Below are 17,145 nucleotides of genomic sequence, written 5' to 3'. Positions count from 1 at the left end.
CGTTGAGAATACCAAAATACATATTGTTAGAGTCAGACATGGATATACGCTTTCGTCAAAGTTATTCATTGCCATGAGGAGATACTTTCCAAACATATAGGTTTTTAGAAATGTATAAATACAGTATATAAAAATATTCATCATCTCTGATATCCTGAAGACAAGTCATGACAACCCATGAACACTGTTTCTGTGATGGACGGGACATCACGAGATGGAAGAAGAAGAGCCAGTGGTCAAGACTAATGATGGAGTAGCAATCAAAGGAGGGAATGAGCCAAAAAAGACACCTTCCACAAAGATGGAGCGATGAAATCTGTGTGCAAGCAAGATGTGTGCTAGTTGGAGGTGTGGGATTTGTTGCATCAGATCATGAGAGATGGCAATGGCTTGGAGTGGCCTTCATCCAGCAGTAAATTGATCATGGCTGTAATGAAACCACTGAAAATTCAGTCCAATTACAGTGTATGATCGAGAGTAAAAAGTTATTCTAAAGATCATGATATGACAGTCAAATCAGTTGTTACATGTCTGGAAGTTTTTCTTAAACACAGTATTCATGGAGGGTTAAAGTATTCTGTACATGGAGCTGAAGTAATTACTTTGCAGTAAGGTCGAGGCTCCATTGAGAATGGAAAATCTGGAGTTATTGGGGCAACGATCAAGTGAATCCATGACTGAATGTGCGCCACTAATGATGTTGTACATGCACAGCCTCCCCATGTCGTGTATGTCCTGGGGTGTATTTGACCAGTCCACCACGCTGGTCAGTGTGGGTTGAAGGCAGCACGGAGCATAGACGTTGGGTCATGTGTATAATACAATGGATTTGGTTGCACTGCCTGCCTTCTGCGTAACCGAGCAGCAGCCTATAACACCTGCTCTATGCATGGTGGCCACCCATCCACCATCGAGCGATTTCATGTGAAATAAAATAAGTTTCAGTAAATTCGAACAAAAAATGACTCGTGCTATATTGATTGCAGACCCCTGGGCGAGCACAACAATGAAATGACAATTGCTTTGATGAAGGGAGATTGCCCGAAACGTCACCTATTATATATGATTCTATCATTATTTTTTTGTGTATGGCAATATGTTCAGGAGCTAGTATGCAAATGTCGAGATCCTTTGTTGAAGAAGTGCAAACTGCAGTGGTTTACCATGATACGGTCCATAGCAGAACCGGCCCTAGACCTTTGGGAGCCCTAAGCAAAATTTGGGTTGGAGGCCACTTTGATGTATGATTTTTTTCACCCACGAGCTAGCAGTGACTCTAGGGGGCCCTCTGCTGGCCACGGGGCCCTTTGCAATTGCAAGGGTCGCTTAGTGGCTGGGCCGGCTCTGGTCCATAGTTTAGGTGGCCACACTCGCACGACAGTCCTGGCAGCTTTTCTTTCATTTTCCCATTCACGAAGAGATGTGCGGCAACGGCTTGTTGACATCCTGATGCGGTTGATGGTTAACACCCAGTGCCTTCTAGGAGTAATGTCAAAGCCAGGAGGAGGTGCGATGGTGCTTGGGTATCGAATGAGCCGTTTATTCCGGATGTCCCACGTTGTTCGCCAGTTACTCCCGAGATTGTAGGTTGTTCCATAGCGCGATTCCAGAGGCGAGGTCCACTGTTGACGTCTTGGTCGATGATGGGTATGTGGTTCTCGTTGGCAGGAACACGTAAAAAACACACTCCCTCGCATTGTGTGATCACGTCTCTGCGCATATTGAGGGCAACAGCCTGTGCGGTAGTGGCGGTCCAGACCTCCCTTTCCCTGGCGACAGACTCCAGCACCACTACACTATACACCACACTATACACTACTAGACAATATACACTGCTGTGCAGAGACTACAGCTCTTTTTGGGGAATACCCAGGCGTCCCTAGGCCAGCTGAGCGACATCGTCCCGCCAGCAGCAGTCGCCTGGGCCGGCCCCAGTGGGACGTGCTGCTGCCCGGTAGAGTACTCGGGGTTGGTTCCGTTCCAGGTGCCCGAATCACCTTGACGGGCTCCTCTCGATCCGGAGGGAGCAGCGGCTCGACTCGGAGGCTCTCCCGCACTACCGAGCACCATCACGAAGAGTGAGGCCCGGCAACCCTACGGAGTAACCTCATTTCGGCCCCTTGTACCCGCGAGTTCATCCTTTCGGTCGTTAAACAAAGCTCATGACCATAGGTGAGGGTGGGAACGTAGATTTACCTGTAAACCGCGAGCTTTGTGCGAGAACTCAGCTCCCGCTTCACCACCACGGAACGGTGCAGCGCCCGCACCACTGAGGACGCCGCACTGACACGCCGGCCGATCTCCCACTCACCACCACTACGCGAAAGAGACCCCGAGGTACTTAAAACTCCTCCACGAAGGGAAATTAAAACCGGGTTCGCAGTCGCCCCAAAGACAAAGATCCCCCGTATTGCCTTAACGGACTGTTGGGGAAAGTGCTGTTAGCGAGTAGCACCGATGCAGGCCGGCACGGTGTAGGAGTGTGGGAGTGTGGGTGACCGGCACGGCACACGGGGTGGGAGTGTGGGTGACTGGCACGGCACACGGGGTTGGAGTGTGGGTAACCGGCACGGCACACGGTGTGGGCGTGTGGGTGACCGGCACGGCACACGGGGTGGGAGTGTGGGTGACCGGCACGGCACACGGGGTGGGCGTGTGGGTGACCGGCACGACACACGGGGTGGGGGGGGGAGCCCAGCACCACGCCCGTCCGCCTGCGCCTCTGCAGTGGCGACGTTGACAACACACCGCTGAGTCGACCGAGGGAAGGCCCGCGACCGGCACGGCTACTCGTCGCCGGTGTCGGGAACCGAACCGCGTTGCGTGGCGAGTTCGTTCCGCGCGGCGCGCTGCGAACCCGCGGCCCGCAGCCGGCGTTCAGGTCGCCGTGTTTACGCGCGCGAGCCACGTGGCCCGCGCACTTCCGCATCCAGACACAGCTGTGGCCCGGCTCCGCCCCCCTACAAACCCCTCCTCCTGGTGCGCCACAACTTTAAACCAAAGCTCCCCCCCCCAAAAAAAAAATATACAACAACAAAAAACATCCGCTTCTTGCTAATTCACGGAGAAAATTGACGCAAGCGATTGACACGCGCGATGCTGAATTTAAAAAAAACACACAATTGTTTGTAGCGTTGGGGAGGGGGGGGGAGGTTCCCCACCCCAAGTGTGGTGACGTCACGGGCCGGGTCCCTGGGATTTAAACGCGGGAAGTGAAGTTTGGCGGGAGGTCACCGCCGCTGCCGCTGCTGCTGCTGCTACACCACGGGCTCGTCTCTCGCGCTCGTAGGTCACGTCGCCTTATCTGCTCATATCTCTCTCTCCTCAACAGCGATTCTTCGTCGCAGATGTGTGTGTTGTTTTCTCTGTAGTCGTTGTTATCGGTGGGTAATTAACGCTCTGCTGCCGCTGTTGCTGTGTTAACAATGGCTGGAGCGTGTGTTGAAGCAAGCAAGCAAGTGGTGGTGGTGGGGGGTGGTCCTCGTTGGATTTTGTTAAAGCAAAGTCACATCTACGTTAAGCGATGCTTGACTTGTGTATTATAAATGCGAGGATTGTGATGGATTAAACCAACAATAGCGCCCGTTCAGAGCGTGCTGTGTCTCGCAGCTGCCACCGGTAAAGAGTTGCCTAAGAGGCTCCCAGTGACAGCTGCTGGTGTCGCAAGCGGCGCCGTTTAATCTTGGCGAAGAAGCGTTTGGCTTCATTCCTTCTTAGCCTTAACAAGTAATTCACTCGTCTGCTCGCTATGTAATCGGTTATTTGGCTAATTTAGTCGTTTAATCTTACGTGGATTACCCGCGCCCTGTCCCAGGGCCTTGTATCGAACCACGGCCGTCTGCCTCCACGTTGGCGGGTAAAGCCTTTTGACGAAATGTCTGCGCCTGCTTTGTGCTAAGTTTACCAACGTTAATTATCGCCGCGAGATATCGTCGTCGTTGTCAACGGTGCCACTACATTTTGTTGTTTTGGAGGGAGATGGGAACTGAATCGGCGGCGTTCGCAGTCGCGCCAATTACTCGAGAGCGAAGTTATTGCGCCAAAAAATCACCAGGCGCTAAGGCCGGTCCCGCGGCTCGCAATATATAAACTTAATTTTACATCCACAAATGCCGATCAAATGATGATCTGTAGCAGCATCGGGGCTTCGTCTGCCCCCGTTGTAGTTTGTGGCATTCGTCGATGTTATTTTAATGTGAAGTTGTCGACTTGTGGAGTGGGAGCGCGGCCTCGCGGCCTGGTGACGTGTGGAGCCCCGTGGCCTTCCAGACGCTGGGCGCTGTGTGCGCATTAAAGTATCATCATAACTCTGTAGGGTTGCATACCCCCTCACGGATGTGTAATATACCCAACTACTGATGAGGGGGTCGTGCTCGCCAATTGTCTGTCTGTGTGTGTGTGCGATGGGCGGTGAGGGATTTGCACTCCGCGGGTTGCTCCGAGAATTCGCTCGGAGGAAAAAAAAGTGTGGCGACATTTTCCGAACTCGGATGAGGAAGGGGAGAGAGAGAGACACGGGAGCGAGTTTTACTGAGCGTATAATAATACTATTGCGATACAGAGCCGTCATAACAATTGGGGTAATATTTCTGCTTGTGTCTCTTTTAATGTACAGGTAGCAATCTGAGTATGCACGTCTGCTTGCAAGTCGGAGAAGATCCGATGAAAGCCAAGAGACAGAAGACCGAAGAGAGTGGGCCCTTCATTTTGCGTGCGAGGAGGAGGAAAGTGAGTGGCGCTAAAATGTAACACTACTCGCCATTTCCCTCCCAATATTTACATCAGTTATTATTTTTAAAACTTTGTAATATGACCAAGAGTGTGTGTGTGTATGCCATACCGAGCTTTTATCTCAATCAGACTGACCATTACATATTACTCTGGCTCAAATCAGTCTCGCCAAACGAGAATTACTATTTTTGAGCCATATCACCATGCACCTCAGGAACTTCCATTTTATCGGCTACCAAGGGATGGTGATCGCATTGAGTGAGCTTGCCTTTTTGATTAGAACTTGTGATATCACAATTGGGAACTTACTGCTCTTAAAGCTGAGCTATGTATTATACTGGCATTTTTTGGGGGACAGTACTGTATTGTTATACGTATATGTCCCAACGTCTGTCTATGCTCCCAGCCTTCATCAACTTGGTTGCCACTATGTGGTGAGGTATGGTCAAACAACCCAAGCTACCCGCATGGTGTGGAGACGCCCTCATCTTGCTGTGGATTGACAAAGGGCTGCAGATAAAGGTGTACAGTACTGTATTGGCTTATGTTCTGTAAAAAAGATAAACGTGCAGCCATGCAATATCTTTCCCACACCACTGCTGGTGGAAGGGCCTCTACACTTAGTGGGTGCTCTAGAGTTTTTTGGCCTCCACTTCCATGCTGGTGGATTCTTTGAAAGAAGTGGGGGTTGCCCACACTTGCCCGCACCATGCGCGACCTGCTGATTCCATCGACTCATTTATTCTGCTGGGTGAGATATAAAAAAAACTTGCCCATAGTTTCAACTGCTGCACCGTGCAAGTCCCAATGTACGAACCATTACACCACGACAGCATCCCATGTGTTGGAGTATGTAATGTGACCACATGGTATCTTTTGCAGACCCCTCCAAATCACAGGACACAGCACACTCAACAGGACCATGATGAAGTGAAGTCCCTGGAAATGCAGGTGAAAATGCATGGTGTTTGATGTGTCTTGTTCTCAGTCTTTGTGGAGTTGCATATTGTTTCACTATTTGGTTTATCTTTCCCAAAGCAAATTAATTTCAAATACAGCCAATGATGTATACTATATTTCTGCACGCATATAAACTATGTTGTCAATGTCCATGTACCATGGGGGTTATATGACCATACTTCGCACTGGTCAATGCAGGTTAGTGAAGGCAGGGTATACGTCTGAAATGTGCTGTAGTACTGGGGACATTACTATGCGTTTTTATATATATGTCCGATTAGCATGGTTGGCTATGTACGGTGCGAAAGAAGTTAAACACATAAAGCGATGCTAACGTTTTTGTGTCTTGAAGTTTTGAGAGCTGTGGATAATTCCACTTAAGTAAAAGCACACATCCTGTTTCCTGGACAGTTTTAATATGATTAATTTGTTATGTGAAATGACTGCTGATTCTATAATTTAGAAAGCTTTACTTATTTTGCTACACCTCTTGATTATTGATCATTATGATTTCAAAGTAAACTACCACAGTACATTGCGGTAATATTCCATGTGCTGTTGGTGTTGAAAAAAATAATGGATGGGACCCTATTTTTGTTTTACAACTATACAGTGCTTAACAACTTGAGAGGAGGGGGTTGAAAGCATGACTAATGAATAATGGACTGGACTGCCCTGTAGGCATGTGTGCCGACATGTGTTTGCCCTACTAACATCACAATGAAGCAGAACAGGTGTGCGCAGTGGCTTGCAGTTGGGCCTCCTGTTTAAGCAATTAGACTCTCGTATGACTAACTCATTGTTATTTTAAACGCCATTATTCTGCAGTGAAACTCCGATTATCGCCTTCGACATGGGGGGACACTGGTAGTGGATCGTATTTTTTTCTCTGTGCCTATGTGTAAAAATAATTCGAGATATTTGCATAGTTCTCCATGGATAATAGGATTGATTTACTATCGCTATCTTGCAATAATGCAAATAGAATTAATTAATCTCTTGTGGGATACCACTTCAACATTTATTTGAATTCACATCACTTTGTCAGTCTCATAATTGATGGCCGTGCCAGTCATTGGTTGTTTATTCATTCTTCACGTCGTTCACTGGGTTGCTTTGCAGGCGGTGCCAGGACCAGTTCAGATGTCACTCTTTAATTATGTTTTTCCGAGACCAGTAATCTAACTTGTCTTACCAGCTTAATAGCTGAGTACGCTCACCCACTGCCCCGCCACGTGAATAGGATGACATTGCCACAAATTCTGGGTCATTCCTCCTTTATCTACAAAAGTGTGGAAAATAGGAAGAATCCATTCTTCGATACAGGCGTGTCTCAGCGAGCGAGATACGTTCCGTGAAAATGTCTCGGTAAGCGAAAACTCGTTAAACGATTGTCGTTTTCCCATTGACTCCCATGTAAAAAATCTTGAGTTATATTTCAGCCCCTAAATTTTCCATTCTTGAACAACTTTTTTTCACGCGAAATACGAATTATGATTTTAAAGTAATAAAACATCAAAATCACACCATTTAAGAACCACTGCCTGTCTTCAGCGTCTGAAATTAATTGGTGCTGCCTCTCCCACTCATTAGTGCCACATCGAGGCTGTCCTCCCCCACAATATGAAATACGTGAGCACGCAGTCCAGGAACACTGGTAAACTAATGGCTGTTGGCTCCCGTACTCGCCCTGCCAACACGGAATGCATACGCTGGATCGGTCTCCGCTAGCTATGCGAACATTTTGCGAACAAATTAGTCTAAATTTAAGTGGTTGTTTATAGCGGAGTTGAGTTATTTGTCCGTAAATTAGAGAACTTCAACAACATGCCTGTAGCCCTCCGATATGCTTTTGGGTTATACTAAGAGTTAAACGGCACAAATTCAAAAATCTCCACTGCTCCATGGCTGTGTTTGTTGTTTTTCATACATGCCTCTCTGTGCTGCTCAGGCATGCTGGGATGGTGCGGTCTCGGCCAACCCTGGAGTCTGCCGCCTTGTGCTGACGCCACAAAAAGAGAACGAGGACTGTACTCCTCCGGCCGGCACGCGCTTTGACCAGTGCCGCCTCGCAAACCTCTTCCTAACCTCCAGCAGGCCGTGTCCGCAGCTCATCCTCAGGTAGAGCTCCTCACTCCAAATGTCTGCGACCCCTTGCGTAGACCGTATATGTTTGTCAATGTTGCTTAAGATAATTGGTTCTTTACCCTTCTATCTGGCAACAAAACTGACACCTTTTTGCAAGGAGTCATGTTTGCATAGACCGCAATACCTGCAGTCATAATACAAACAAAAGAACATAACTCTGATAATGTGCACTGTCCTTGAAGTTGATTGGTCCACACCCGAGACAGCTTTCCTTAGAGCCTAGTCTCATATGGGTTGGACGTCATCTGGTCCAACCCATATGAGACTAGGCTCTAAGGAAAGCTGTCTCGGGTGTGGACCAATCAACTTCAAGGACAGTGCACATTATCAGAGTTATGTTCTTTTGTTTGTATTATGACTGCAGGTATTGCGGTCTATGCAAACATGACTCCTTGCAAAAAGGTGTCAGTTTTGTTGCCAGATGGAAGGGTAAAGAACCAATTATCATATTTTTACTGGCAAATGAGGTCCCCATAATGTTGCTTAAATTGCCAGTAGTCCATCTTCATTGCTGAGCAGTTGCCAAACCATGTGCACTATCTAATGAGAGATAAGTGGAGAAGGTTCTAAATATAGAAATCTGTACCCCAGTGTGGATGCTGTAACTGTAGGAGAAAACATTGGCGCATTGTAACAGTTATATCAGCCACGTTGGCACCACGTCCGTAATCCCAGAACTTTGTGCAGGCAAAGGTTTGTGAATCGTGCGGAATTGAGCTGTGAATGGCATGAGATGACAGCACAGTAAATAGGTTGTGAACCCATATGGACCTTGGTGTGTTAGCCCCTTGCATGATGGGGCTTTCCCCATGTACTCCGATTTCATCTGCATTTAAAACAATAATAATGGAATTGCCACTGAAAAAGAGTCTGATTCCCAGGTGAGACTTTTCTGGATAAATAAATGGCATTAATATTATGCAGCTGTCCTGACCCATAAAACCTGCTGCTCACAGGCTACTCTTAAGATAAGGGCAAGCATTTATAGATAGTGACTTTAATTAATATATAATACTATCGAACCTGGATTTATATCGCTTCTGCATTGCTCTTTGAGACGTATCACATCCCAATTATTATTTTTTACTTGAAGCAGGGTATGGAATCGACAGAACAGATGGCTAGGGTATGGGAGTCATAGAAAATTGGAGTAGCAAAATTGGTGTTAACATCTTTTTGCATTTCCTCAGCATGGTCAATGGTGGGGAGATTTGGTCGAGTCTCCTGGGGAGAGAGCAACTGTACGTACGGGACAGAGATTTTTTCAAACACCATCTGTCGCTGGAACCAAAGATGCGAGCCATCCTCCTGGACTGGCTGACTGAGGTGAGGGTACTGCAAGCTCTGTCTCCTCAACGCATTCACCAGAGCAATAGGTCGGTATCAGTTCTTATTATTTTAGTCCCTTGGCCTTGTTGGCGGTTGGGTCATGACTTGATGAATATCTCGCTTTGCAATACCTTTTGCACTACTGTCCCGTCAACTGCATCTTTCAACTGACCTAGTTGCCATCCCATTAAACGTTGAATGTTTGACATCCAGTTGGATCGTGGTCTTCCTCTTGCCCTAGAACCTTAGTGTTAGTTGCAAGTTGCCTACTTCTCACAAGAGCTGAATGGGTGGTTCCCCACTACCAGGTATAGTTTGTATATATCAGGCGAGGGAAACTTATATCCCACGGGCTGTATTCAGCCCCCCACTTTATTTTATATGGTTTGCATGCAGATAAAGCTAACCCATTTGAAAGGGCCTATAAATGATACTTATCCATCACTGCAAACATTTCGGCCCCACTAAATGGTTTCTAAGGGAATATTTTCGGTCTGGCGATACCTGTTTCTAATTTCCAATCCAATCTTTTTGCTTCGATTCAAGTACTTTCGATTTATATTCTAGTTTTCAGAAACTCGTGCGTTCTGGGCGTAATGCCTGTATATATATGGAGTGCCGTTAAACGGGTCTTGTGTTGGTGAAGGTGTGCGAGGAGTACAAGATGCACAGGGAGACCTTCTACCTGGCACAGGACTTCATCGACCGTTACATGTCCACCCAGAACGATGTCGGAAAGTCTCGGCTTCAGCTCATCGGCATAACCGCTCTGTTCATCGCGGCCAAGGCTGAGGTAGCTATTCGTGTTGCTTTTTATTTGGTTGGTCAAGAAGCATACGGTTCACATTTTATATTAGCTAAGTAAGATGGCAGGACAACTGAAATGAGGGTACGCAGTCTACTGTATCGTTCCATGAGTATACCCCGAATTCCCGCACCGCTCAGCCTCACAGCTCCAAAAAGTAGTTAGTCGTCGACCGTTCAGAAACCATGTTGTAACAGGCACATTTTCGCATTGTGCGAAAAGTGTTCTCTTGTATTATAGCAAAAACGTGTCGTGTGAACATGCATTAAGCAAGGACATGCTGTACAGAAATGTGTAATAGAAGGTGATCCACTTATAAATACCGCTCTTAAATAATGGCCAAATTATATAAACGTTTTATTTCACAGCCTCTGTCTCCCGCCAATATAAATATACTTGTAACATATTTTAACACTCCTTAGTAAGATGGGGAGCCATCGCTTTCAGATTATTAAATCAACTATTGAGAAGGGAGTTATTAGAAATCCGTGTGGTATCTCAATAAATGGATCGCCCTGTATTCATACCATTTATGTAAATGCAATGTTCTATATCTGCACACACATGTTTCCCTGTAGGAAATGTATCCACCCAAGTTGGTGGAATTTTCCTATATAACAGACGGCGCCTGCAGCGAAGATGAAATTATCCTTATGGAGCTTCACCTGCTGAAGGTAACTGATGAAGAGGGGATGAGAGCTCGGCAGGGATGGATTAAAAATCCACTGCAGTACTGCCATCTCTTAGCAACCCTGTGGTCTGCACCTGGTTTACCAGGCAGTCTCTCATCCAAGTAATAACCAGGGTCAATCTTGCTAAACTTACATGGTTGTGATACGAATGTTTGCATTTAGGGTGATTTTTTTTCTGTTAATCAAGCACCTGAATGTATTGCCTGAAATGTTTTGCTCTTTATATCCGCAGGCATTGCAGTGGAATTTGTGTCCCATTACTTTAAATTTCTGGCTCAACTTCTACATGCAAGTGGCCACAATCGCTGATGACCAACACCTCCTCGAACCACAGTTCTCACGGGAAGATTTTGTACAGAAAGCCCAGGTCTGAACTGAAGCTGCCTGCCTCAATGCCCACACCTGATTTTTCCGCACCTCCGATTGGCACGGTTGGCTACGTGCAGCGTGAAAGAAGTTCAGCATAAATGCCATCTCGTGTATATGCTTGCTCAAGGGATGTTGGCTGTATTTGAGAAACTTGACATCGATGGTTTTAATGCATATGTACCCAACGTTCCAGATAAGGTTTTGGAGTAGTTTAGCTTAAATTTTTACACCTTAAGATGTATTTTAAGAAGGCAATTATGCTTTAAAGTCACGAGTCATTTTCATAAGTAGTGTACAGTCTTTAATGCTCTGCCATATGCATTAACTGGAACCTTACATTTTAATTGAATTGTTGCTTTTGAATTTAAAGCACTGGTCTTACACTAAAGACGGTACCTAGTCTTTCTCATACATACTCAAGCTGTGCATCAACATTGCTTTTTGTTGTATTATTATGCTTTACATTTTATTGTAATGTAATTTCAATTAGTTGATGCAGATTTCCCTTTTCGTTGCTTATCTGGAGCACCAATGTCAATGAAATGAAATTACATTGTGGTTTGTGTTTATCCCAGCTGCTGGACCTGTGCATACTGGATGTGGGTTGCCTGGAGTTCTCCTATAGTGTCCTGGCTGCATCCGTGCTCTTTCATTTCTCATGCCAGGAGCTAGTGCAGAAAGTTTCGGGTATGTGATAGCATCACACTGCATATTTTAAAGTATATTTGAACAGTGTCAATAAAGTTATTGTCATTTCTTACCATATTTCTGAGTGGTAGACTTGGTTATGCTGCCAAATACCTTTTTTTGAGAACGCTATATCCATGGCTCGGATATAATTATGTTTATTTTTGGCGTGGAGATGGTATGGAAATTAAGGAAAGCTATGTGTGTTAACCTATTTGGCATATGAAGAATTATTCCTTCTACAAGTGGATTCTTATGCCTATAAAATATGTTATTATTTCAGCCTCCTTTAATTAATGATGACACTGATCTAAATTGATGACACCGTATCTTAAATGTGTTCCTCAGGAAGGTTTTTTTATAAAAGAGATTTGAATAGCAAATGTTAAATTCTGTTTAAATGTAAACACCAATACGATTGGAAGTGTAATCTCAGTGACATGTTAATGGGTGTGTATGAGTGTACTATACAGCCAGATTGCCATTCGTCACAATGAATTGTCATTTGGGTTCTTTATATTTGACGGTATTTTTTACATTGGTGATAAACACCTCTCACAGTTGCAATAAGCAAGTAAATTAATTACATATTCAATTGAGCTTTTGGCTAAAAGACCCGGAATGCTAAATGGAGTAGATCCTATATAGTACTTGGATGGGTATCCGCGTATGACAAAATGGAAATGCACGTGGTGGGCAGCAGAGGTCCGTGTGGAAAAATCTATTTGTTTTTCTGTGATTCTCTACTCACATGTCTACGATTCTCACTTGCAACCCACCCTGCCCAGCATGGTGATTTTTGCTGAAATAACCCCATGGATGCCATCAAAAGACTGTACTTGTAAACAAATGAAAGTGATAATTTCTTACACTCACAAGTATAAGCGTGTGAGCATCGCAATTGGTGCACCATCGCGTGCCCACAGTAGCGTAAATGCATTGCGCTTATGACCCAGGGCTGCGTTGGGACGAGATGGAGGAGTGTGTACGGTGGACGCTGCCGTTCGCCATGGTGATGCGCGAGTCTCCACGGGCAACGCTCAAGAGTTTCAAGAACGTGCCAGAGGAGGACCAACACAACATCCAGACGCACTCTGTCAGCATGCTGCTGCTGGTGGGACCCCGCATACACCCATGTCTCATTTTTTTCTCTGTCTAATGGTTAGATACTGCGAGGTCACATCTTGGAGGTTGCCTGTCTGTTGTGCAGACAGGCAATCTAGATTTCTGAGTTTTGTCTTTTCAGTCTGCTGGATACATGGGCCACAAGCATTGTGAAATATTCCATCTTCACTCACATAGAATTTTGACAACTTATTACTATTACAGGATTCTGAAAAGAAGACCTTATGACTTGGGCTTTCTTTGGATTGTTATACGACAACTGCTAATCCAGTAACCGTTGGTACCATTAATTACACCAGTTCCAAATGTCTTGAAAACCAGCAACCATTGTTGTGAAATGTTAGGAATGAAGGCACCAAAATGTATTCTCGTGCCGGATTCTGTATCGATGTATTCCCTTCACTCGTTCATTACATGGTACACATAGTAATGAACGGATACATATGGAGATATTGACAGGGGAAGGTATAGTACAAATACAGGAGATGGAGAGCGACTGAAGCACAGACACATGTCAGACGTTTGTCAGTACGAGTGTTCACGAACACCTCTGCTCTTCAGACCGATACCCCCCACAGATACTGAAATGCACCTTCACTTATCCACGATTTTTCACGAATAAGTGTCAATGCCTGCTAAATGACAGCAAATATCTGTGGTTTATCCATGGCTATTGTCTGATCCCTTTCCTGGTGTGCACAACGCATCATTACTCAGATTATTTATCTGTGATTTTTGTTTTGATTGATGAGCGAAGTGGTGTGGCAAATTCATAAGAGTAAAATTGGTCTCCCACATTACTGTGGCTAAGAGTAGTTCACCTGAAGTCTGCAAGTCAATTGTGTTAACCATTACACTCAAACAGCTCCATTCGTCAATAACACTGGACTTTTAAGAAAATATGTACAGAAATGGGCAACGTTTGGCCAATGGCCCTTCATAGCACATGATTTAAAAAAGATATACGGTGACAGACAAACACAGGGTAAGTTTGTTTGTTCCACATTTCTGCGTGCGGTAAACTGGTTACTGGTTTTATACCAGTTTTTGCAATGTGGTTACTGGTAATAACCCCAATTGTGTAGATTTTCTGTATACCTTTCTTGCAAAATAATCGTGCATTTGTCTTTATAGAGCCCCAATTTACAAGGGTCCTTCGTGCAATAGTTGATCTATTGCTCTAAATTGTATATAGACTTTCAATTATAGTACTATATTGCAGTAACTAGAGAATGCTCAAGTGCAAAATGTTTCCATTCTTTATCGGTGACTCATTTTCAAAACATAAAATTGTACCGTCCGTTTCACACCACATGTGCTGTAGGAAAGAGCACAGGCCCTGCAGCTCGAGTTGAGCAGATCATCGCAGGAATCTCCAACACCGTGCATGCTTCTAACTCCGCCCAACAGCAACAAGAAGTGATGCCTCCTCCTCCCATTGTGAGCTTCGAGGAAGTCTTGGACAACTGGAAAATAAAATGGTCTCCCACAACAGCCTTGTCCATAGCTAACAACCAGTATTATTTTTGTATCACACTAAGGTAAAGTAAAATCCTCTTGGATGGTTGTGGATGTGCGTGTTTATTTCAAGGCACATCACAGTGCATGATACCATAGATTATTTTCAACTACTAAACTATATTGTAAGAAATGAAAAAATGTAAAGCAATATGTATGGTCTGTCAAAATTCAACATGCTAGATACCGTGATGACATGTTTCAAGATTAAATGTACATACCAGCATTGATTTTGATTGTCAATACATTTTCTTTGTATGATCAAAGGGAAAATAGAATAGCTTTGTATACACGTACATGTTTCGTCGAAGCACATGTTGAAAGCACTGATAATCTGTTGAATTAAACATACCCAAGACAAGTTTTATTTTAAAGTTCAGTATTTTATTTTATTGAAGGTTGTAAAATACTTTCAGGCTTGTATGTGGGGAATTGCTGCATATTCAACAGTTTGGGGATATTTCATGAATTTAAGTAAATCTAATGTATACGTGGCTCTTTAATATTAAGTTAATATGAATCAACATGCACAATGAATCTACATTTTAGAATTTTTAACAAGTGCTGGATGGAGTGCTAAATCATGGTCACTTTGTTTTATAGATACGCATTACTGCCATATGTGTTTATTTGAGTGCTTTGCATTTTATTAAATCTGTAAATGTTACATAGTTTTAAATTGCTTGATGGCAATCTTTAACAAAAATCATGTATTGTTTATTTTTTTTCTTAAGGAGGTGTAGTGCTGCTTGTAAGAAATGTGGCGTTTGCAAATCGGGTTGAGAGGTGCATATTGGGTTAAGCCTGGGCATTTGACAGTGGATGTGTGCCATCTGTGGAAACTGAAATGTATAACAGTTTTGTGAGATTTTTGAAATGTGCTTGAATATGAAAAATAAAATGTTTTGGTAGATAATTTCGTACTTGAGTGCTGCATTTAAGATTTTTTTTCTTCAGTCCAACACTCGACCGTTGCACTGAGGACTGGCGAGTTGCTGAATGAATCCGCATGGCTGAATGGGCATTCAGCTGGTAAGGCTGCAGGCCAATGTGGAGATTGTTTAAAGCATCGAAATGCCGCAAACGGCCATGAAGTTCGGCCAGATTCTGCCAACTGCTGTGGAAAGATGCGTGCTGGATGTGTGGTCTCCAGCCATGACGAGTGGCAGAATGCTGCAAGCTCCCATGTGGAGCATCTGTCATCTGTCCTTCACAATAGTAGACCATTGTGTACTGGCATCGGAATCCAAATTTACCAAAATGATTATTTTGCCATCTTTGCCCCCTCCAAGCAAGTGATAGTAATTTGCCAAATAACTTAATGAGACTTGGTGTGTTGGGTCCTTGGCTAGTTGGTGAACAGCTTCAGGAGTATCCTGATGAATATCTGAAATACCAGGGCATGATGGAAGTGGGCAGTGGTGTACTATTTAGTCTGGTTTTTGATCGGTGACCAGTGAACACATTTCTATGCATGAGTCGTAACACCCAGGGAAGATACATTGATTATTGCTGGTGGGTACTGGCTCGGCCTTCAAAAAGCTCAATGAATGTACTTTACCTAACAATTCCCATTCACAAAAGCCTCAAGTCTCAAGGCCATTTTTGGACGATCATGCTTTGGGATGTTTGGCCAGTTCCATTACTCGGTGGCATGTGAGAGGAAACTGAAGTACCCAGAGGGGGATGACACTCAAAGATTGTAAAGATGGTTTCAACTTGTTATGCTGCCATCTGGTGATCTTTCAGTCACAGCTGACAACACCTGGCATTCAATCTGCCATCCACGTACTAACCATGCTCAACCCAGCTCAGCTTCTGAAATACGACGATAATTATAGTTAATGATTTGTTACACAATCGCAGGTGACGTAAACTAGGGTCTTAATAGACGACAAACAATGTTGACACAGCTTTCGTGACTGCAGGAATTCATATTCTTGGGTCTTTCGGTAAAGTCGCGTAGATAGGTTCAAAGAAAATAACCAAAAACTACGACGTTTCGATCGCAACACAAGCAATCGTCAACAGGAAAAAATAAAAAAACTTGAGTTTTCTGTTATTTTTTATTCTTTTCTTTAAACCTATCTACGTGATTTTACCGAAAGACCCAAGAATATAGAAACAATGTATCGATACGTTACTGTTTAATTACACTGCATAACATTAGAACCCTTTTGGAATACAAAGTGCAGTCCTGTACATTGTAAGTAACAGGACCTACGTAACCAACGACTACATGCCACTGGAAATTGTGTAATAGGCACCCCTTGCTGAAATCTCACGATTGAACACAATACCATGCGTGTTGCACAATGTGCAAAGAGGGACACAGATAGTTGGATACAACTCAACATTTATCTCAGAAATTTAAGGATTATGAAGGGTCATTTATTTATAAATACTGCACTAAAATAATAGGCGGGAATTACACATTGCATAAGCTACCAATCGTCATGCACGGTGTTACATGTGTTAACACTAATCGCTTCTGTAAAGATGGAGCATTTTTTAAAACAATTAGCCGGGTTAGCCGGGGGTTGACTGTACAGTATTCAATCATCTGTTGTGAAAAAAGAGGGCCATTCGAAATCAGTGGGGCATCTAAACATGCATTTATTTGGCTGCTATACATTTACACATGATAAGCCACTTCGTTGAGCTATCATTTGTGGCCAGGTCGCTTCTGAAAAATAAACAAATAATGGGCTCATATTCTTAGGTTTTTTCGGGAAAGTCACGTAGGTAAAACATTAAAATTAATAAAAGTAAAATATGTTG

The 17,145-nt window shown here is 44.1% G+C and overlaps 1 protein-coding gene across 1 annotated transcript in view; it reads left to right on the top strand.

Annotated features, from left to right (window-relative positions):
* The window catches only part of LOC133340412 (uncharacterized), a 29,990-nt gene extending 14,720 nt beyond the window's left edge, over nucleotides 1–15,270 (top strand). Inside the window, exons 5-14 of the mRNA XM_061548609.1 lie at nucleotides 4,616–4,728; nucleotides 5,614–5,682; nucleotides 7,643–7,812; nucleotides 9,030–9,165; nucleotides 9,815–9,961; nucleotides 10,552–10,647; nucleotides 10,898–11,032; nucleotides 11,610–11,721; nucleotides 12,678–12,835; nucleotides 14,171–15,270. Coding sequence (XP_061404593.1) covers nucleotides 4,616–4,728; nucleotides 5,614–5,682; nucleotides 7,643–7,812; nucleotides 9,030–9,165; nucleotides 9,815–9,961; nucleotides 10,552–10,647; nucleotides 10,898–11,032; nucleotides 11,610–11,721; nucleotides 12,678–12,835; nucleotides 14,171–14,269 — 1,235 coding nt within the window. The 3' untranslated portion in view covers nucleotides 14,270–15,270. The remainder of the gene's footprint in view (nucleotides 1–4,615; nucleotides 4,729–5,613; nucleotides 5,683–7,642; nucleotides 7,813–9,029; nucleotides 9,166–9,814; nucleotides 9,962–10,551; nucleotides 10,648–10,897; nucleotides 11,033–11,609; nucleotides 11,722–12,677; nucleotides 12,836–14,170) is intronic.
* Nucleotides 15,271–17,145: the final 1,875 nt, after the last annotated feature.

Source organism: Lethenteron reissneri, chromosome 9 (assembly GCF_015708825.2).
Source record: "Lethenteron reissneri isolate LAM-NWPU_2019-01 chromosome 9, ASM1570882v1, whole genome shotgun sequence".
Lineage (NCBI taxonomy): Eukaryota > Metazoa > Chordata > Hyperoartia > Petromyzontiformes > Petromyzontidae > Lethenteron > Lethenteron reissneri.
The sequence above is the reverse complement of the archived record's forward strand: the minus strand, read 5'-3'. Positions and strand labels throughout refer to the sequence as shown.